The sequence below is a fragment of the Heliangelus exortis genome, chromosome 5, assembly GCF_036169615.1.
Source record: "Heliangelus exortis chromosome 5, bHelExo1.hap1, whole genome shotgun sequence".
Taxonomy (NCBI): Eukaryota; Metazoa; Chordata; class Aves; order Apodiformes; family Trochilidae; genus Heliangelus; species Heliangelus exortis.
In genome coordinates this window covers 14,139,063-14,162,683 of record NC_092426.1, presented here as the reverse complement: position 1 = coordinate 14,162,683, position 23,621 = coordinate 14,139,063, and the positions used below count along the sequence as shown (strand labels likewise).

Sequence of the window (23,621 nt, the reverse complement as noted above, 5' to 3'; positions counted from 1 at the left end):
GGGCAGTGCTTGTCCTGAGGATCTCAGTACTGGAAGTGTCACGCTGTAATCACATCACCTTTTTGTTTCTCTTTATTCCTCAGCTGCTCCCATCATCCTTCTTACTTGAAGCTCCCACCTTTTTTATTTAGACTTCGGGGACACAAAGGTCTGACTCCACATTCAGTCCCATGGAGGTGCTGGGGACCGTTGTCAGAAGAACAGCAAAGATATTAACAGTTCATTGATATTTCTGACCTGCAATAGGTGTGGGTAGGGATAACTCTTATGTTTTCACCATTTGGTTTTTCAAGTTGATTAATGACTTCCCTTGAAATGCAAAATCAGCAGTCTTAAAAGCTGTTAGCACAAACAGCTGGTGCTTGTTGTGTATAGGAGAAGGTTATTCTTTTTTTGGCAGGGTTTCTGTGGAGAAATCGGGATCCTGGTTAAGGTCTCCAAAATCCCCAAGCACTATTCTACCCATTGAATTATTCTTTCACTCTGTTCATTCATCAGCACACTGTGGGTTTCCAGACTACATTGCCTCCTTCCATACTTTGCTGTTTCTGTCTCTGTAAATTGTAGTTAGTAAGGCTTGGTTATTACTGCACTGTAATGGTATCAGGATCATTTATTAGGAACTGTAAATCACTAGGCCAGAGTTTAAACTCTCCTTAACAACTATTCTCTATGGTATATGTAAAAAGATACAACCAAGTTGAAAAAAAAAATTCATGTGTCAAGGTCACATCAAAAAACTTTTCTCCTGTTCCAGAATATGAGAACAGTTACATCAGGTAACATACAGTTATGTTGATATGTAAAACATTTCAATGAAGAAAATCTAACTGTTAAATAATACTGTTACAAAAATATAATTTTCATTTCACTAAGGGCTCCACCTATGTTAAAAGGAAGATTTTTAATCTTTTTAATCTTTTTAATCTTTCAGATCAGTTAGCATGCCCAGTTAGCATTTGTAAATTGCTATGGAGCTCTAGAGAATGGGTTCTTTTCGCATGAAAGTCAACAAAGAAAGGGTGGCTGAAGACCATATAAGCTTAATACATAAATGTTTCATATTTATATAATATATTATTTTATACAATGTGCTGTGAGTATTCTGAGTTGAGGGCAACAATAGTCAGATATGTTTTAATCATTCTGTATAAACAGAAAAAAAAATTTAACTGCTGCCTATTATATAGATATTTTAAAACTAAGTCCTTCACATCCCTTTAATTTGTGGTCCATTACATCAGTATATATATACAGGTTTGTCTTGAGCTGGTGCAGGGGGGTTTTGGAGGAGGGGAAGCCCTCCTGTTAGAGGCTGCTGGAAGCTCCCCCAGTTCCAACCCTGGTCCTACTTCTGCCCAAGGCTGAGCAGAGATGGGAAGCTGGATGAACCTCAGCAAGTAACATATATAAGAAAGGGATAACAAAACTGTAAAAATATAAAAAAAACCTGCAGAGCGGAGGTGAGGAGATGAGAGAAACAACCAGAGAAAAAGACACCGAGGTCAATGTGAAGGAGGAAAAGAAGGTGCCCAAGTGGAGATTTCCCTGCATCCAGCAGTGAGATGGCAGGTGTTCCCTCGCAACCCATGGAGGAGCACAGGGGGTAAATGTGGATTTGTAGCCCCTGAAGTGTCACAGGTAGGCAGACATGAAGCTGCAGCTTGTGCAAGATCACAAAGAGGGGCAGATGTGGATCTGCAGCCATGGAGGACCCCATGCCAGAGGAGGTGACTGTTCCCAGTGCAGATGTGATGCTGTGGTAGTCCAGGCTGGAGCAGTTCATGAGGGACTGCATCTGGTGAGAGGGACTCCTTCCCATGAGACGGAACCCATGTTGGAGTAGGAGAAGTCTGTGAGGAGTTCCTCTGGGGAGGAAAGAGCAGCAGATACACAGAGTGGTGATCCTAAACCCCCTCTCCTCATCCCTGTGTGCCGCTGAGGGGGAGGCAGCAGTGAAGTGATCTGGGACTGGGAAAAAGGGAGGGCTGGGCGGGAGGTATTAAGATCTGGTTGTTTTCTCTTCTTGCTTATTAAATTAGCTGGGTTTTTTCCCTTCTCAAGTTGAGTCTGTTTAGTTTTGCCTGTTACCATAATTGGGGAACGCAAACCTCCCTGTCCTTGTCTTGATTTATGAGCCTTCGGATGGATTTTCTTCTCCCTGTCCCATTGAGCGGAGGGGTGACTGAGCAGAGGCCTGGTTGGTAGTGGTTGGGCCTAAACCATGAAAAGGTTGAAAGGTTGAGAGACCTAAGCTGCAAATAAATAATATTTAAGTGTATTAATTTTAGTTAAATTTAAGATTTCGATTAATAATTAAGATTACAATTTTAAAAATCTTTTTGTACAAAGTTACATCTTTTTATGTGGACTTGTTCTAAGTTGTTTAATTGCTCAAGCTGCAGCACTGCCTGTTCATTTCGTTATTTCCACCAAATGCATCACCTCTCAATTTTTAATCTTTCTTCACTGCTGAAGAATGTTTTAAAGATGGTGATGAAAAACAACAGAAAACAAGAAACTACTTTTACAAAGGGAGGCTGGATTTTCAAACCAATATTTTGATCCCACTTTGAAGTTGTGAGTTTCATAAGACTATTTTATTTACTGTATAAATTACAGGCTCTGCTGCAGTTTTCTCTCCACAGTCTGTGAGCAAATGGGGATGTTGGCAGCTTTTAAAGATCCATGTCCAAGCAAGGATGAATTCCAGAATTCTTGTTATTGCTCAAATGTTCTTCTTTATGGAAAAAATAACTTAAACACAGAAATGCACCAGCGTAAGCAAAGAGGAAGTTATGGAAAGTGGCTGACGAAGATCTCCTGCTGTGTTGCACTTACCTTAATGAGTCAGAGGGGAATGTGCTGTTTAGAGATTGATCTCCTTTAGATTATTAGGGTTTCTTATGTAGTATTAAAAAATGTTATGTTTCAGGCCTGCACCTAATTAAAAGTTTTGATCACGCTATTGAAAAAAAATTACAGAAGTGAAGCATATAGGGTTGAGATGTATTTTTTAGGTTGTTTCATGTATATAATAAATAAATGTTTAAATAGGATGCTGTTTCAATGCCAGAGCAATTTATACATTTTAAGTCTTCAAATTAAATATTGAGTTCTTTAGAATTTTTTCAAGTGTGACGGTGTTATCTAGAAATTCTTTTCAAATTTTGTTTATTTTTCCAGCTTTTGTATAAAGCTAATTTAGTATCTTTATAATTAATTAAAAATTAGAATACGAGTATTTATCATGATGATAGGGAAGTTCCTAATGAGATATTACTGTTCAGCCTCACATGGCTCTTCATTTTAACTCACTTATTAAGAATGGACACAATAAGAATACAGAGAGATGGTACAGGTGTTGGGTGGGTAGCCAATGGAAAGAATGTTTCCATTTAAGCAGATAACATTCCAGCCCCTTGATAATCTCACTGGTTTTTAAACCAGTATGTTTACACAGATGTTTACACTCTTGTTTACACAGATGTACTTAAAGAGAGCTTTGTATTCAAAATATGTGCAGAAGATGATCCTTTTAAAAAATATTGCTCTGATAAGAGGAAAATCAAAATGAAAAAGATAAAAATAATTTATAAACAGACAGTCTCAGGTTACAAAATCCCAGCATGTAATCAGAATAAAACAAGATTATTCATGGGTGGGAGCTTGAGAAAATACATCAGCCTGCAAGCTCTCCTGAGAAGTACTGTTCCCACACCTATAGCGAGAACAACACCTGGACTCACAACCCAGACATCTGTAGTGGGGTGCTTTTCAGCAACAGTAGAAAGGCTGACACGGGGTTAAATGGGTCCATGAGTCAGTAGCTCTTTCCCATATTCCCATTCTGCTTTAACCCCAGCTCCTTGGCATGGTCCTCCCCAAGGCTGGCAGAGGAAGGGGGTCCCACTACAACAAAAACCTGGCTCAAAGTTTGTGTGCATAGGAATTGAGAGGGCAGTTCAGAGCTGTAGATAACATTGTTTTCGCTAAGGACATCGTTAAGAGCAATCCTGAAGGACAATTATACAAAGGAACTTTTTAAGTGCCAAGGACCGGTACTTGAGAGCTTTATCTAGTGGTCACAGGAGGACAAGAGTCATGACATATGGCTTGTATGATTTCACAATGAGAACGAAATATTTCACATACCTCGAAAATTACTACGGCTAACATTTGGAGAAGGGGAAAAAACAAATCGCGGGGCTTTCTTCCAAAAACGTAACATCACACACTTCTTATGTCACCGACAAAACACTCAGACAGCACTCAGTTTGTCTGTCCTGCCTTGGGATACATCTTTGAATGCTCAGTAGCCTCTGTACTGCCATTTACCAGCGGTTTCTGAATTTGAAACTTTGCCTAAGGTGCCAGGACGGACAAGGAGTAGGTATGTCTATCTGTTTTTTATGTGTTACCTTTATTAAAATTATTTAACATTATTTATTAAAGGAACCACAAATTTTTGTGCTCTCAGTCCTGATCTGTGCACTCTAGAAAGTTTCCCTTTCTTTTTCACTGTGAAAGTAACTCTGAAGGTCAGGACTACTTGTCATTATGTGTAAAAATACGATTCATTTTATGATATTTCTTTAGAGCTGAACATGCTTGGATTTTCTCTTTCAAAGTAATCTCAACAGTAAAGATTGTTCCTAAAGCTCAGGTTCTATTTATTGTTTCCAGAACACACGACACTAATTGGGTAATATGGATTAACAGCAATAATGGTGACAGTTTCACTGTACATAAAAATTAATCAGAAATTAATTTGAAGTAAGAAAAAGATGTCATTATTTCTAGAAAAGATTACTAGAATGTGTTAAGTACATAAATTGAAAACAATCCATGTGACTAATTGTCCATTAGGACTAAATACTTAAAAATATTTAGGGAATAAAATTCTCTTTGAAGAAGAAATGGAATTAAGCAACTGACAACTAATTGAGTTTTCTGTCAGGAAGTCATCTGGAGCTCTAATTTTATAAAAGGTTTGTGGCTTGTGGTAGTGCTCAGACACTAGATAGTAGACTGAAGTTTTCTTTTACAGAAACTTTTACAGAAACTTCATGTACAGTTGCTGGCTGAACAAGAAGCCAGATTCAGCCACAACTAAGATCTATGTTGCATAAGAAAATAAATGTTCCTGAAGTTTTTAGGCTAGCACATCATGAAAGGCTTCATGGTTCCAGCCCAGAGATGACTTTCAGAGTGTGCAAATGGACTGGCATAAACTAATAGCTAGAAACAGTCAGAAAATGTGCAAGCAAGAAAAATAAGCACTTCTTCTTCCTCTGTATTTAGTAAAATTAATACTTTTGTTTACAAAAGAAAATGTTTAAGATTTGTCTTTACATTATTTTTTTTAAATATAATACAGATTTTCTTCTACTTCTCTCACACTGTAGCAAGCCCCCTGCTATAAAAAGTTTACATTCCTGCTGTCTCACAAATAGGCTCTTTGATGCTAATCAGCTATTTATTTGCTTTATATAGCTTTATGTCTTCTGCAGTTTTAGATCCTCTCAAGTGACCTTAGATTGCATGAGTCTCAGTGAACTACAAGCCATTTGGAATGTTGTGAGGGAAGGTGCTCAAATGTGTTAACATGAGTTGTAGCCCAGTTCCCTGGACAGCCAGCTTGAATGAGTTTATGAACTCAAAACTGTGCTTCTCACTTAATTCTGCAATGATGAAAAATGTTCTTTGCATCAAATACTAACCTGTGGGATGTGGAGCTTTAGCACTTTACTAACTCCTGGAGCTGCCACAGAGATAAGTATTGCAAGCTGCTCAGATGCAGACATCTAAAAGAGATGAACAGTCCTCAGTGCTCTCTTCAGAATCTCCATCTTTAGCTATCTCCTTGGTGTAAAAATTCAGAAAAGAAAAAAGCAGAGTTAAATAGCTGTAGCAGAAAGCTAGCATTCAGGATGACTGATTGCAAAATATTCTTTTTTTAAATGCTTTTTTTTTTTTGTAATTGACATGCTCCACTTGGATGTGAAATACTGCAGTGTTAGATGTCAGTGCATGTAAGTAATGCATGTAACTGCAGCTCAGTAATGTCTTGCCTATCATAACAATTCAGAGTCTGGATGCCTGTATAAAACAAGACCCAGGCACTACAATTGACATTACAACACCAGGAGAATAAAGTCACCATAGAAAGCAGCTCTGGCAATCCTGTGGGTTTTCATGGGATGATAACACCTCACCCATGCTCTCACTCCTGCACAATCTTGCATGGAGTCACCAGAGAGAAAGAAAAGTATTGCCAATGCTATAAATGCCTAAATGCCTCTGTTTAGTGGAACTCAGATGAAATTTTTGAACTGGAGAAGAGAGCTTTGAATTTGGAGTAACAGAGGCCTTCCCTCCTGACAAGATTTTGAGCATAAAATTTTGGAGGAGTCAATGTTTTATTATTGCAACTGCTGGCATTTGAGGGCAAAAGCTGTTGAACCTAAACTAAACTTCAGGATGAGAGGAACTGAAAGGGAACAAAAGAATGAGAAACAAGTTCTCATTAAACAAATTAAGCAAACAAGTGATGCACACAGAGAGTGAATAGTGTTCCCAGATATGGGAAATGGGCATCATTCTGATGAATTTATATATAACACAGAAAGTAAGAGTAAGAGAAAGGACAGGGAAGAGTGCAAAGCTGGCTTTATGTCACCGGTGTAACTCCTACCATTCTCAGGGAGCTGCAATTTAACTGTGTCTGTTTCAGTTGTCAGGCTGGAGGAGACATTGCTTACAATAGATTGGCCCTTCATCTGTGGAACTTTAAACAATTGTGGCAAAGAGGAAATTTCATAGGATGTAGAGGAAGTTAATTTCTTGCTTATGTTGGAAACATTTCTCATCATTGCACATAAAAGTCATGGACGGATCTAGACTATAGAAACCAGTGAGCACTAATAAAGAATTTCCAGCAGTTAAATGTTTTTTACACCACTGATAGGAGTCAACTTTCAGAATTTTATGCCTCTTTTTTGCAGTCTCTTTCTCTCATTTCAAAGAGGTCTCCTGTTCACTTCAGAGTAAAAAAAAAAAAAAAAATGACTGAAACTCCTCCACTGAACATTCCGTTCTCAAACCAGAGTGTAAATCAGAGCAACTCAACTATTTGCCCAGACTTGCACGACTGGTGGGAAATGGTGTATTACGTAGTACCCAAGTATATCGACGCTGTCTGCATTATTGGAGTGCTTGGAAATATATTTGTTCTCTTCACTTATTTCCTGCACAAGAGCCCCCTGAAGATAGCTGAAATCTACCTTATCAACCTAGCTGTTGCTGACCTTATCTTCCTCACGTGCCTCCCTTTCTGGGCAGAGAATATCAGGAATGAATTTAACTGGCCCTTTGGCAGTTTCCTTTGCCGCAGCACCAGTGCCTCCATCAGTCTGAACATGTACACCAGCATCTACCTGCTCGTGGCAGTCAGCCTGGATCGCTACCTGACTTTTGTCCATACCCTGAACCACAGAGCGATACGGAGCAAAACTATGGCCAAAGGGATCTGCTTCCTCACCTGGTTCTTTGGCATCCTTCTCAGCGTCCCAACTTTTACGTTTCGGACAGTGAAACACTTTCCTGTGTGGAATATTTCAGCATGCACTTTAGACTTCCCCACCCCCTTGTGGGTGAGAGCTGAAAGCCTGATGTTGAACATCGTGGGCTTTGCCTTGCCATCTGCAGCAATCATTTTCCTTAATTTCTCCACCATCCGCTCCTTACGAGAAAAAGCAAGAGAAGGAAGAGCACTCAGAACAAAATGCTGCAAGGAGCAAAAGGGGGTAAAGGCTACCAGGTTGATCTTCACAGTGGTACTGATGTTTCTTCTGTGCTGGACTCCCTACCATTTCTTCGTATTCCTTGATATATTATATGAGACAGAAGTGATCAAAGGCTGCTTCTGGGGGGAACTGCTGAACTTTGGTGAGCAGTTTGGTTACACTCTGGCCACCACCAACAGTTGCATTAACCCTGTGATTTATGTCTTTGTTGGGAAATACTTCAGGCAAAAGGCTTTAGAAGTTTTTTCACAGTTTATTCCCTGTGGATTTCCTTTGAGCTGGGTATCATTCAAGGAAAAATCTTCATATTTCAACACGTTTCCAGCCAGAAGTAGTTTAACCTAATGGTTGTTAGTTCTGTCCTCATATGAATATTACATGTTATTTCAAATAGCATGAAAAATTACTATGAATTCCACTGATCTGGCATTCACAGACTAAGTTTATTATTTATTAAAGTAAATCATTAGACTTCTTGTTTGTTCTCAGATTTGCTTTTCTTCTTCTGTGTTATCTGTCCACTTGACAGAAAAACTCTTTGACAAGATATCAGAAGTCTGGTTTCTATGCAGAAAGCCATAAGCTGGCTGAACATTTTACTGCATTGTGTCTGTGATACAACTACTATATTACCAATGATGCTATACATCAAATTATTATTAAAATATGAGCATAATCTTCAGCTGATAGCTGCATTTGAGCAAGTATAGAATAGCTCTAGTTTTTTTCAACAGTATTTTATATGGTTTGCATTGTCATCATAGCATACAGAAAATTAGAATAAATGTTTGTGCATTTCAAATATTTTCATTGCATAAAGATTGTACAAGAAAATGTGCCACAAAGAAAGCCTACATGAGCTGTTAAAAAACCAAAGCAATGCAGTGTCTCCTTAAAATCTGACTGGTTTTAATCCAGTAAATTGTTAGGCAATTACTCATCAAGTAAGTAAAAGTTCTTTTTAATTTTTATATATGAAAATACCAGAGATAGCCATACGATACTATTTTGGAATTTCTTTCATCTGAGGCAAATGCTTAGATCCATATTTATATTTTCTGAACCAAAATTAAAATTCTATATAAAAATCCCATTTTACACTACTGGTTTTTATACTGATTTCATATTTTGTCTCTCTCCCTGTTCCTTTGGGAAAGAGCAAATATATAGTTTTGTGATTAAAAATCCTTGCTGCCAGTAGTAGTAATAGTAAGAATAGTAGTAATAGTAATAGTAATAGTAGCAGTAACAACAGAACAATAATGGAGGAGACAGAAGATAAGAAGAAGGAAACCTCTTTTCCATCACAGCCACAATTGCAGAATAGGCTTAAGACAGCTGAGATATCCTTTCCCATAACTATAAAAATATGTGTGCATACAGACAATGGAAGAAAAAGAAAGGAGATACAGTGCAGCCTGCCCAGCCAGAAAGATACTGAGGGCAGAAAGGGACATACAAGCCCATCATTTGTATAACAGATCATTTAATTAGTCATTACAAAGCATGTTCAGTCTTGTACTCACTGTTATAGTGCTGCCTTTTCAGCAGTTCTTCCTAATGCTGTCATTTTGAATATAAAATTAATCTCTAATTCTAGACATTTGCCCTTTAACTTCTTTGGAATAAGATTAAGGTTTATTTCTAATGATTCCCCCAAACTTTTTGAATCTGATAATTGGAAGCCCTTAGAAGAGATAAAAATCTGTATTATTCCAATGATAATTTAAGAATTACGGGCAGATTAAGGGATCAAGAAGGAAGACTCACGCATAGCTTTATTAGTTTCACTCCTTCTGTGACAGACTTTTTTAAAATAAATGTCAGGGTTAGACATTAACAGCCACAACAGCATGCAAAGTCCACTGAGTCATCTGAGATCAAAAACCTAATTTCTGTCTATTGTAAACTGTTGTAAATTGCATTTATTTAATACCTCCCCAGCTGAATCCCTAATTCAAAAACTTCCAAGCAGAGATATATTCTGAAAAAAAAAAAAAAAAAAAAAAAAAAAAGCTGAAATAATGGAGAAAATATTTAAACAGAAGTGTCATTTTCTGACTATGCATGGGGACCTTAAAAGGGAAAATCTCTTGTCTGACTAATGCTTGTCCATGCTACTCAATGTACACAAATAAAGAGAAAAAGACTTCTTGAGCACTGTGGCTCATATCTAACATATGAACTAAGGACTGAAAATCAGTTGAAAATTTGAAATCTGTGGGCAGCCCACTGTTGCTTGAGTGAGCAAGTGACAAGGGCTTTTGTGAAAGTCCTGCTTATATTTTACACCTGCAAAACTCTGAGGAAAACCATCTGTAGTTTAAATACTGCTTTAAGCCACTTCACAGGATCTGGAAGACAATGGACTTACTCTCCAATATAGATGTACACAAATTAAGTATTTTTAATCCACGAAATAAAAGTTGTTCAGCTTCTCTCATTACTGATTGTGTGAGCTTATTAATATAGAAAAATATGAACATTAAAAGCAGTTTACTCCTCAGCAAATGCAAAATTCTGTTCTTAATCAGAAATAATCCACTGCACAGATACAAGATACAAAGTGAGAAGGTAACAACAGTTCAGCAGAAAAGGACCCAGAGATTAAAAACTGATTATGACCCAAGAGTGCCATGTTGCTTCCACCTTGAAGATGTATATGACAGCAGGTAATGAGCTTAAATTGTAGCAAACAGGTCTCAGGATAAGCATTAACAAAAACCTTCTCCTGGTGAAGATAGTGATGGAAAGTTAACCTTGGAAAGAATCCAGCACCACAGCAGTGGAAGTCTCTGAGACCACTTCAGACCCAGCATTGCTGGGTAATGATATGTGTGGTCACTTCTGCTCCAGCACAGGGGGGGGGGATTTTTAATGATGTGCATCCCCCAGTAACTCTTTCTCTTTTTGTCAAAAAATAAAATTTTCTTCTTTGCACTTTCAGGGTTATTCACCTATCACCTTTCAATCAATACTGAAATGTCAGCTCTGGTGGCCAGTTAGCCAGTAGTGCCAGACTCCATTGCCCATGGGTTGTTCTTTTGAGTAAGCACCCTTTTTAACCTCCTTTCATGTACCTCTCACAATCCCAATAAACACTACCAGGTGTTAATCATTAAAAACTGTGCTGCAATATCAATCTGCTGTAGGCAAGATGACAGCACCATAAGAGCCTGCAAGTAAAATTTAACTTGATCTGCTCATCCACCTACATGGAATTAGAATAATTTTACCATAGCAAAGACTGGTTTGTTGTGACCTGTTGAGGCCATACTTAATGCCCTTCTTAGTCTTAGTTTACAATATGGCCCTGCTAGCACTACGGCAATAGAGTGGCATTTAGGAATCACTGAAACCCATCTCAAGGAATGGTGCAGCCTGGATTTGTATTTGCGCTGTCAAAATATTTTATCAAGCTATTTCAGTGTTACAAACTTTTTTTTTTTTAATTATACAAGCAAACAAAACCCAACCAATATACCAGCCGAAAGACACCTAAAAAAAAACCCAAAAAACCCAAACCAAAGTAAAACAAAAAAACCCCCCACAAAAACAAAAACCAAAAACCAAAACAAAACCACACAACACATACCAAACCAAAATCAACCAACCAAAACTAAAACAACCAAAAAAACATATAAAAGACCCAAGCCAAAACCAGACGATCACTTTCTAAAACAGAAGTTAGAAAAAACAACATGTTTGATAACTAAAAATAAAGACAGAAGCATTTTCAGAGATCTATAGCCACATGGGCTTTTAGCCTGCCAGGAGTCACCATGCTGAGAAGAGGGTTGTTTGTCACTTTTGTGAAAATAGTATCTGTGTGAGTCTGACCTCACTGATTTGCAACTGTCTCAAAAGAGCAATTTTAAAATTAACAGCCCTGGCTAGGGTGGAGGAGCTGTCTGGCCAGAACTGAGCAGGGGTGACCCCTCGGGATGTGATAAAAGCTATTGGGTGGAGGCTATTCCTCTTCTGAGCACCAGCCTTCAACGCTGGGACATCCCTCCAGGCATGCTAATGGGGCTGGAGCAGAGCAAGGATGGCATCAGGAAGAAGCCCCTTTCCTGAGGGCCAACCTTCAATGCTGGGATGCCCCTGGAGGCACGATGTACCTGGTTAAGTGGCTGGAAGAGAAAAGGAATGGCTTCTGGAAGAAGATAAGAATTGATGACTGGGTGGGGGACCACACCCTTCCGCTCCCCTCCAGGCAGCCTGCCTGCTAACGACCCTGGCTGACTGACAGCTGCCCCTTCGGAACAAAAGGACTCAGAGGTATATATTGCTGTCTATGCTCACGCTGAAGCCTCTGCAGTTGCCTGCAGGAGAGTTTCAGTGGTCCCAGAGCAACAGGAGCTGCCTGTGGGTGGCTTGGGACAAAGGTGGTGGATCTCATGGAAGCGGCTTGTTCATGGTCCTAGTGAGGACTGGATGACTTCACTTAGGTGATCAAATAAAGCCAGAATTTGACCCATTCTTGAGTTTCACCTTTATTATTGAGCATGGCTTGAGCAGAGCCTTTAAGCGTGAAGCAAGAGGCAGCAATGCACCACACTCATGTGAATGGTAAGAAAGAAAAATCTGCTTTAGCAATTTGTTCCTTGTTTCTGATAGGAGACCCTAGTCCACACAACTTACCTTGGCCATGTTCTTGCCATGAGTACAGTAACTCTTGTGCCCTATGGTCATAGGGGGTTATTAAAAGATATGACACAGCAAAAAGCAATCAGTTAATTCAAAATTCCCTAATTTTAAACCTTGTGTGTGGCTGGTTGCAGTGCATTCTACGGGAAAACAACTTTGGAAGCAAATGCTAAAAAAAACCCCTCTTCTGCCATCTTAATATTGTGCACTGCAGGTTTGTTCCAGCAAAGTCCTCACTATCTGCTAGTGGTATTTTGTTTTGGGAGCTGAAGTATTTTCTCCATCATTGATCTGATCTACAGCTACAGCTGGGAGAGATGTTCTCCTCTGAGAAGTAATTCACATGCAGAAAAGTTCCCATTTGGTTTCATGCTTTGCTATTTATCCATTTTAACTCCAGCACAGTAAATCCCCAGCCATACATTAAGAATGAAACCAGTCACCACCATTCTCCACAGGAAGAGATGGAGTAAATCTCACATCCATCAGGCAAAACTAACTCAACAGATAAACTGCAAGGTCCAAATCCTGAAAAATCTTTTAAAGTTGTTCCAGTATCTTTTTTGATGTATGGACAAGCATACAGATCAGGTAGCTATGGCCTGAGAAATGCTCATCCTTCAGAACTGACAGGAGGATAAGCAGAAATACCTAAACTGCAGCCTTAGGCACTCCTCATCTGAGTGACAGAAGTGTTCTATGAATAACAGGTTAAAACCTCACCCCATGTATATCACAATAAACTGAACTTAGTAGAGCTATACCTATTTGCAGCAGCCAAAGGGACTGTCCCAAACAGAGACAGTGACTTTGAGTGCCAATCATTACACCATTTTAAAGTTACTATAATTTTTTCAAAGTAAAAAGAAGTTGATCAGTGTGGAATGTAATTGATTACAAAATATAGCATTACAGGGTTCATCTAGAGGTCAATTCTCTCTTGGCACTACTGTGCAAGCCCTATCACTTCAGGGGGTGATAGGGATTTGCCCTTGTAAAGGCAAATCATAAAGAAACAGAACTTGTGATCAGGCTCAAATGATAAAGTGAGAAACTCCTTAAGTTCAGTTTTGAAAAAGATAGAAAAATTGCAAAAGAAAGCCAAGACTCAATACTAAATTTAAATGGAAAAGCAACAAAGATATTTTAAAAATGGAGAAAACCAAGAAAATGTAAACATCAGGCTGCCTATCCTGCAAAGCATTAGTCAGTCTTCTCAAGAATCACAAGAAGCCCTGAGCCTCTGAGTAAGGCCTCTTGCCAGAACTGCTTAACTGTTATCTGCTGGCTGTGTGCCAGCTTTCCAGAGTGGATGCCAGTAACTCAGAATGAGAATCACACACAACAAGAACATCAAATCCCCTGATGTGGCAAGTGGTGGTCAGACAATGGGTGACACAACATCTGATGGGAATTAACGCCCCGCAAGTATCACTATGGCTTAGGCATTACTGCAGATGAATAGTAATCTACTGCAATAGCCAGAATTATTTGTGAGAAGATGTTATGATGTGCAGCACATTTTTGCCTCCTTCTGTCTTGTCTCAAACGTTTGGATATGAAGGGCTGCGCAGCACCGCTGGGCTGGCTAAATGCAGCGTTCTGCAACTGTAAGAAAACTGTTTTGTGTAGTGTCATCAAATATATATCAGAGCAAACTTTCCCCTTCCCAGGGTATGAGAGAAAGCAATAATGTGTTTTAATTGGCAGATAGCTTGCAGGTGTTAAATAATAACCCATCACTATCAGGCTACCACGGTTGTCCTCACACAATCAGCAGGAGACAGAACCAACTGTGGCAGATTACTGGGAACTGAATTGTTGGTATATGGGAACATTTGTCAATGGTATCAAAATCCCTGCAGCGAGCTCTGGGGGTACTCTTCATGACTTAATAATAAAGGAGAGTGAGAATTTACTAATAGTAAAATACCTACCAGAAGTTAGGTTCCAAGAAAGAAAATGGAATCTCAGACATCAGAATTGACTGTCCAGGGAAGAGGTGGAGTCTCCATCCCTAGAGATGTTAAAGGAAAGTTTGGATGTGGCACTTAGTGCCATGGTCCAGTCGATGTGGTGGTGTGAGGTCATAGGCTGGACTTGATGATCTCAGGGGTCTTTTCCAGCCTCAACCATTATCTCAGCTCTGAAACCACTGAGCACCAGTCCTGATCCCAGCTGTACCCACTCAGCCCTTTGGCCTTCTGCAGCAGCTGCAGTAGCAGCACTGGTTTGGCCATACAGGCTTGCAGGAAGATTGAGTCTAAAGGTATTCCAATGGCTGAGGGACAAGAGGAATTTTTTTGAGAGACAGTTTTAGTTCTCACATCTGATACTGCCTTTTTTTTTTTTTTTTTTTTTTTTTAAATCCTTGAGAAATTATTTAATTTCCATAATAATTTCTACAATAGCCTTGCTAAACTGGACATACAGCACTTACTTTAACTGTGGAGCTCCTGCCCAAAGCTTTCCCACAGTACATATTTTACTGGTTGTTATTTGTCAGAGGTGGCTGCATTGCTGTTTCCTTTCCATGTATTGGATGCAGAGTTTTTATGTTTGTGTTTGCTTGTAAAGTATTAGCTAAGTAAAAGAATCACTCATATTTCTTACTCTGAAAATAACCATATATTTGGAATATCAGGGGGAAAAAAACCCCAAAACCTCTTTTAGAATGAACCACATCTCATCTTTCATGCTATACCAAAAATCAAATATCCTCAGGTACACCACAAGTATCCAAATAATAAATCCTTCAAACAGCACAAATGTCCTTGACAAACTACACAAATGTACCACTGTACACTGATTACTTTAAAAGGGGTAATCCACAAAGAAAGCACATAAACTAAGGGCAGAGTTTCAGTAGAATAAAATTAGATGTATGATGTTAGACCTGCACTGCTTTTCCTGTCTTGCTCCGCTTCACTTCCAGGCATTCTACACAACCCATCCTGTTTATTTGGATGATCTGTGAAGGGTCTAAAAGAGTTATTTTGGGATACTGTCCCAGACTTTTGGGATATTTATGTGAAACACAACTCCTTTCATGCACTGGATTCTATGAAGTGCCACTTTCTGTATATCTTTTGTGAGCAAATGAGACACCAAGATGCACTCAGGTCTCTGAACTGAGATGCATTCAGCTCCTGGGACCTTCTATGGTACGAGAAGAGAGATTCTATTAGCCAAACATAGACTAAGGGTAAAAACACTTACTGAGCATTAGCGATAAATAACACTATGTTACAGGAAAAATAAAATCTGTTTTGAAAAATATGAATGTATGTTACCAGAAGGTGTCAGAATGAATCCCAGTTCCTCTTAGAGCAAAACCAAATCCAAACGCTTAGTCACTGTAACTGAAGGCAGTTCTGTACTCATGAAAAAATTTTGGTGTGACAAATTAAAAATACCAAAACATGGTGAAACAACGTTATTTCTTGCTGTTTTCTGCTGTAAGTTGTTACTGAGTTGCATGTTATACCTTAATAATGAACACTATGAAGACTCAAACAGTTGTTTTCCTTTTCCTAGACACTCTCTTGAACAATGTTTAAGTATTATTAATATGAAGATTATTTCTGAGAGATATTTTCAGAATTCATCATATCCAAGTTTGCTTCCATATTTCCATAGGCTGTAAAAAAAACTATGGCATGAGACAAACTTCTCCAGTGCAGGAAGGAAATTACATTACCAGCTAAGTCCAAAAATAAAACAGCAGTAAAGATACAGAATATATTAACAAAATTCTCTATCATATATTCCTGCCACAAGTGTTATCCAAAAGTTGTGTATCTTAAATAAAGCACTTCAAAAGGTCATATTTGTTAATAACAACAAAGATGAAGCACAGCAAAACAGTTCAGTACTTGGGAAATGATATGTGAGGGAAAGTTCAATGAGTGATTGCTCAGCTGCAAGGCCAGGGGTTGGTGGTGGTGGGCAAAGGAGCCCTGTCAGTATGGGCTGCTCCATCTGACACTGAGTCAGTGACTGTGTCTTCTTGGTGAAAGAAGCTAAAGAATTAAACAGCAAGAGTCAAAAAACCAGAGGAGTTGCTCTTTCTTCTCAGCTGTGGCACTGAGAGAGGAAAAAGCCTGCATGGCCATAATTCTATACTAAATCACAAGCTATCCTCACATTACAAACCCATTAAGGGAGGGAAATGACAGGAGAGCAGACGATGGAGATTATTACCTTTGCTTTCTGCCATCTGACTTTTCAGTGTTATTTTGCTATAAATTCTGTATATATGTATACATATAGAACTATGACTACAATAAATTTTAGTGCTTAAAAATCCATTTCTTCTAAAGGAAAATGGGAACAATATACAGTGCTCTACAAGACAAGTAATTCCTAATTCATGAGTTCTGAAAAGCATAAAATTACTGTTTGAAATATTCCAGGGCATTAACTTTTCCTCCCTTCACATATACATTACAATAAACACACTAAATTTCTCTTCCAGTGACTCTGTTTGCAGTAACTGGCAACATAACTGACTGCAATTACTGTCTGATACTAAGTTATAGCAAGATTTATCAGTTCAATTAGAGTTGGTGAACTGTTTCTAGACAGACATTTTATTTGAAAGACACAGGCATTTTTATACACATCAAGTATCTACAAAATGAACCTGCTTTGTTTTAAATGCTGATTATTTGAAATCAGGCAGCAGATGGCATATATTGCAGCATACTAAAGAATAATTAACCTTTTAATCTTCCTGCCAGAAGTTTCAGCTACTGGTTTTCAGTCTGAACAGCTATCCAAGGCACCTACTTTGGTTTATCCTCCATCACCCAGGAAACTTCCAGACTCACTAAGCAGGGGGTTTGTACTCTGATGGGACCACCCTCCCATGGGAGTAATCAGGTCACTTCTTTCAAAACAGCTTGTGCACAAAGTTTTGCTGCCAGCAAAGTTGGGGTGTGGAGGAGGAATATGGGAAAGAAAAGGTGTTTCCTTTGCTTTGCTGAAGACCAGGTTTTGCTGGGTTAGTAGCAGCCCCTGAAGCTGCCTTGCCTCTGTGGTTAAGATGGACACTTCTGCTGGAACATAGCCACCCTTGTTGAAGGAACTTCTCTATCCCCTACTGGGTCTGCAAGCATGTAAATGAATTCAGAATTTAAGTTTGTTTTTGTAGCATCACTTACCAAGCTGGAAGAGACCAGTTAAAAAACTGGCACGCTGCACACACAGCATTGTGCTCTATCCCAAAGCACCTTCAGCATAGTTCTACCAGCAGCTGCTGTTCTGAGCTATGAAAACATTGACATTGATCAGGGGCTTTTCTAAAATGCCTCTTCAGTCTTAAGGAAAGACCGTGTCTCATATTCTGCTTCCTGCTATGTGGTGCTTACTGTGCTGCTTGCCATGCATGTCTCAGAAAAACTAATGATGCTTACAGTGTTTCATACACATTTGGACACAATATTTTCATGATAATGACATCTAGAATTCAGACCACCCCATTAGTTAGCTTTCTCTGAGAAGAAAAAGAAATATTTATGAGCAAAAATGACTGGCAAAGCAATCTAGTGCTTCATAATTGACTAATTTCTCCATACCCTTTAAAATTGCAGTTGTAATTAATATCATTACAAGTACACAGCTGCAATTTATACTATATCTAGCATAATAACAAAATACACCACAGCAGACCTGTGATGGAACCTGGATCACTGCTGCTGAAAGTGCAAGAATTAATTCATAGCAGTTTTTGACCTATGTGAACTGAGAAGCTAGAGACACATCGTGTGCACTCCCAGTGTGTGCTGTTGCTGGGAAGGCAGCAGTGCTCCTAAACAGCTCTGGCCGGTACAGCATCTGTTAACTGAATGAAAGGGAGCAGCAATACAGACATAGCCTCCTTGACTGATCCCAGTTCTGTTGCACACCTTCATAACTAGCAGCAGATTAGATTAGATGCTACTCAATTCAACATGTGATAATGCTGCCTGGCAAGGCAGGGCCCTGGCTATATATACATTTAATGAAACCACTGCCTATCTCAGCAGTGACACAGTGAACAGACTATATATGAAACATACCTTCAGAGTTAATGCACTAGAAAAGGGAATGGAGTAAAATGGCATTTAAATAGCAAAATGGAGGGACCAGAAACAGGACTGGGTTTTTTAATTGTTCTGGAGGACTTGACCTAGTAGCCAGGCAGTAAACATCTGCACTCCATCTCTACTGTCTGAAAAACATCTGTGTTGTCCCCTTTAACTTTCTCTCTGCTTTTTGTCATCATTACTCAGGCCCACAAATGGGTAACAGATCTCTCTTAAAACACTGAAATTAAAATTCAGAGCAGAAGTTTGTGGTTGAAACCAAGGTACTCACCAACCATGGCCCTTTCAAAGGCATGATAGTGCTTTTACTTATCACACACTTTCCAGTAAATAGTTACCTAAGGTTTGTGGATGCCAAGAGAGCTCCAATATGCCTATTTCCTTCCAGTGATGAAGCAGTCAATAGATTACAGCTCTGTGCCAAAAAGGTATTGTGCCACATTTTGTTGAAACTCAGCTGATTTAAGATGAATTGAATGAACTCCAAGCAACTGAGGATATTACTGCCTTTCCAACAGTGAAGCAACAATGTTGTCAACTTATCAGGAAAGGAGGAATTCATCAGCAACATTTGAGCTGCCTTAGGGACAACAGTGTACCACCAAAAAAAGCCCAAACCAAACAAAAAACAAACAAAAACAACACAACAAAACAAACAAAAAACAAACACAGAAAAAAAGAAAAAAACACACAAAAAAAGAAAAAGTATTAAGCCTCTGTCTTTTATATGAGATGTGTATCTGATGGAAGCACAAAGACTGAGTGCATGAACATACATGAGAGAGGAGCTGGGGGATTGACAACTACTAAGGACACACTCTAGTTCACATGGTAGCAGGAAAGGATAAACGTTCTTCCTACAGAAACACATTCAGAAATGTTGTTGTTGAGAGAGAGGGGTAGGAAGGTCTGTCCACAGCTGAAGAAGCTCCTAAGGATACTTGGATAGAACTTTGCAGTCACCTAAACTGCTTTGGATGCCTTTTACTAAGAGCATACTTTGTATGAGGCAGACACTTCAAATTGTTTAGCTTAGATTTTAAAGTGTTTTCTCCCTCTCACAGATAAAAGATGAATGCAATGTTAGTAATCTTCTGAGATCTCAGCATCCTGCTTTATAAATATTCTGTAACTGTAGGCAGATTGCTTCCAACCAGCGTGCACCTAGGGCTCGAGTTTACAGAACAGAATCACAGAATCACTTGTGTTGGAAGGAACCACCCAAGATCACCTTGTTCAACCTTCCAGCTAAAACAGAGTCAGCTACAGAGAGCTGCCTGGGACCATGTCCATATGCCAGTGCCTCACCATACTCACACAAAAAATGAAATGTTATTACTTTCAAATAAATTTCATGTGTTTTAGTTTTCATCCATTGCATCTTATCCTGTCACTAGGTACCACTGGGAAGATTCTGGCTCTTTTATCTTCATTCCTTCCCATCAGGTATTTAGATATCTCATTGAAACATTGGGGTGAGGGCCCAACAGTCCTTAGATTTTTGTTATCATACAAGAAACGAGCTTCAAGGCTGGGAAGGGCACACTGCTGAACTACAGATTTTTGTTAGGGTTCTCTCCTGGAACCTGGAGTCTTTGCTCTGTCTCAGGTGAAGGAGAAGATGTTTGAATATATGTCATGTCTCACCCTACAGCTAGCAAGTACAAGAGCCCTTTCCCTGGGCACTTCCCTGGCTCTTCTGGTGAGGGATGCTGTGATCTAAGCACATGCTACATGGGCAGATTTAGCTCTGGGACCCTTGGACTGTGGCACCCAGCAGTACATAGGATCAAGATATTTCTGTAGATGTCCTTGGGATTTTTAACAGCAGATATTTAACATAATAAAGCAGTGTTAATAACAGCAGTGCATATACATTGATGTCATGAACACAAATGACAATTTATGCCCATTTAAGTGCCTGTTGTTAGACTGTTCATTAGCCAATCCAGTTGCTTTAATCTTCTTTACATTTTTGTCTCAGCTGTAAATAATACAGAGCCTTTTTAAGATAGCTGGACAACATCTTCAGGTGATGGCAAACAGCTTTGCTTAAGTCACTCAACTGGAGCATGTTTTGCATCCCGGCAGGAGTTTTTGCTCCTGGGGCTGAATGTCATCCATCCCATTTGGAAGTTTTTTTTGACGGAAACACAGATTCCCCAAACAGCAATATAATATCCCAAAAACACTCATTACAAAGCACTGTTTTCCTGTAACTGCCTTCTCTGAGCCTCCTGCAGCCTCATCTCTAACTAAAGACACTGCGAGATGTGACCATGGAGGATTACAAGGCTTAAGAGTCAGTCTCCAACAGCATGGATCCTTTATCATCAACAACACCAGTCTGGATTTACACTTCTGCAGAGAACGAATCATGCATCTTTGATATTAGTGGAAGAATTCTTCCTGCTTTGTCCTTTTGTACACTAAATTTTTAATATATATAACCTTTGTTGCTTGGTTACTTTCAAACCTTCCAGTGCAGTTTTAAAAAATGCATTTATTGCCTTGCCCATGCCATCTCTACTGAAAAGGAAGCAGCCAAGGACCAGCACTTGGCAACATAGAGTTGGATGTTGGCTCCTTCAAACACCATGGAGAACTCATTGACTGGCTCATCACTCCTCAGGCCCTTAGCTACCTTGTCTCCTATGTAAGAACAGTCTCATGGCAGACTCTGTCCTGTCTAAAGCTGCCCCAGAATTATTCCAAATTGTATCTAATGAGAAAAGTTCACTTAAGCCTTCAGAATTGCCAGTGTTTACATGAACAGATAAAAAAAAAAACATGGACTAGGAGCTCTGGAATTAAAACAACATAAGTTAGTGACAATATAACACTACCAACTGACTTTCCCTCTTATTTCCACAGCTGACAAGTTCTCTAACCAGAAAGATAGACAAATACGTGCAAACAATTGCAAAACAATGTGTGCAAAAAAACAGAGCTCAGCATGAACATGAAATCTGAATTTACTTGGTGTGAAACTGCTTTCAAAAAGCATTTTCACTCAGTCAGAGAGATGGAGGATAGTGGTAGCTAATAGACTGACTTTTATGTCAATTAAGTGTTCTCAGAAGATGCTCTAGACAAGCACTCTGGTTAACTTTCACATCCATAGTGTTGTGTGGATTGCAAGTCCTAAACTGAACACTGATCCACTAGTTTTGGATAATCAGAAGTAGAGTACTGGATTCATGTTTTAAGAGACCTGCAAGATTTTACAAGTGTCTTAGAGATCAATCATTTGAAATTAGGGATGAAAGCTGTTGTGTAGACATGGTCATTACCTCATCTCTGCAGCTGAATGGAAATAAGAGCAGTCTCCTAGGCTGGTGCACATGGGAATTTTCAACAAACTCACAAAGTATGAGCTCATGAGAAAAGGACTGATGTTTTGTGAGAAACACTGGAGAGTAAAAAATGGAAGCTTAAGCTTCTGTACTGTGGCTTAAGGGCGAGTGATCATGGAGAGCCATAAGCATAAGTCTTAGAGACAAAGAGAAATTCAGCCTGTAAAGAAAAGTTCTATGAAGGTTAAAAAAAAATTAAAAATCACAACAGGTGATGTAACTCAAAAAGGCAATATGAAGGATGAAAGATGCATTTTTATGTAGAGTCAGAGAGTTACACTCAGGAGCTTTTAAACCAAGCAGCCCCACCCTCCCCAGTGGTATAAAAAGCATTTTTTTCACGTGTTCTTCTAGTTTGTATTCATTAAAGACAGTGAACGAACAGAACCATCTCATTTATAACTCATGGCATGTGTTCACCCAGGACTCTTCTGTCTTATATGCTGTATCAGTGTAAACCAAAATTATGTCCTCTCAAGTGCATGTTCATATTTAATATCCTGGGCAGTCAAACTCCTTTCTGCTGTGTGTGGACTAACAGCAACCACTAAACTTCAGAGCTTGGGGTTGTTATGACTATTTTTTCTGATTTTTAACATGTCTGACTCAGGCAAGCAGAACCCAATTCCCTGCTCAGCTGCAAGTCTTGTCCATGGCCTTGGCAAGACAGTCATGCTCAGACTCAGTTGTCACTGCCCCCCAGGCTGGCCCACTCACAGCTGGACCCCTCCTCTCCTGCACTCCAGAGCCTGGCAGAGACATTCCCAGTGGACTCCTGTCTGCTGCTATGTGCTGAAGAGCTTCCCTTCATGGCCCCAGCATGGACCCACAGACATAACAGTCATCCAGAGATGATGCAGAGTGTGACAGAGGAGTGATTTGTGTTGGGTACAGCTGCAGCAGGGTGAGAGAGGATGACCTGAAGAGCTATGGCCCTGCCCTGAGCTGCAAGTGAAGACGCAAGTCACCAAACTCAACAAGGTTTGTTCAGCAAGTAACAAAAATCTGACATCCATCCCCTCCTGTCTATCTCTTCCACAAAAATCTACCATCTCTCTTCTGCTTGCTGAGTCCTTGAGTATCTATCTTGAGCCTGCCCAAGGAGCAGCTTTCCCAGTCTCTGTTAACCCACCAGATATGTGTCATGCCCCAGTTGGCCACCTGGGACCATGAACCAAATTGTACTTAAAAGACACCATCATCCAAGACTACTGTGCAAGAACAGAAAAATTATTCTGCCTTGAGGAGCTAGAAACCCTTTACCAAAACAGTTCCTGGAGAAAGATGATGCTCAATTTCACCCATGTGTTCGGGAATCTGCTTCTCAGTGGTTGAGGAAATGTTCTTGCCTTGCTAGGAGATTGCTGTAGTCACACTCAACAGCTTTGCAAGTTCCTGCTCGGTGCCAGCATGCAGGATGCTGAGTTTGGCTGGTGTGCTCCAGGCTCAGCTGCAGGCGGCTGCTGAAGAGGCTGAGGTTGCTTTGGAGATCAACCAGAAATGTCAGAGCAGGGGCTGTGAGCAAACCTAAGAAAGCCAAGAAGTCTGACAGAATTTCAAAGCCTATTGCTATGGGTGTCCAAGACAGCTTTGCCTCCGTTGCTTAAAGAACAAGAAGGCAGAATGCTGGTGCTTGTGTAGGGCTGGGCAGGCAGAACGTGGCACAGGATTTCTCTGACGGACGGCAATGTTCTGAATTCTCCTGTCCATGCCAAAGC

General features: G+C 39.6%; 1 protein-coding gene across 1 annotated transcript; it reads left to right on the top strand.

Moving 5' to 3' along the window:
* The first annotated feature begins 4,031 nt into the window (after positions 1-4,031).
* Positions 4,032-10,254, top strand: BDKRB1 (bradykinin receptor B1). Its single transcript, XM_071745650.1, has 2 exons — positions 4,032-4,393; positions 7,008-10,254. The coding sequence occupies exon 2, from the start codon at positions 7,068-7,070 to the stop codon at positions 8,151-8,153; it is 1,086 nt and encodes a 361-aa protein (XP_071601751.1). The 5' UTR covers positions 4,032-4,393; positions 7,008-7,067; the 3' UTR covers positions 8,154-10,254.
* The last annotated feature ends 13,367 nt before the right edge of the window (positions 10,255-23,621 follow it).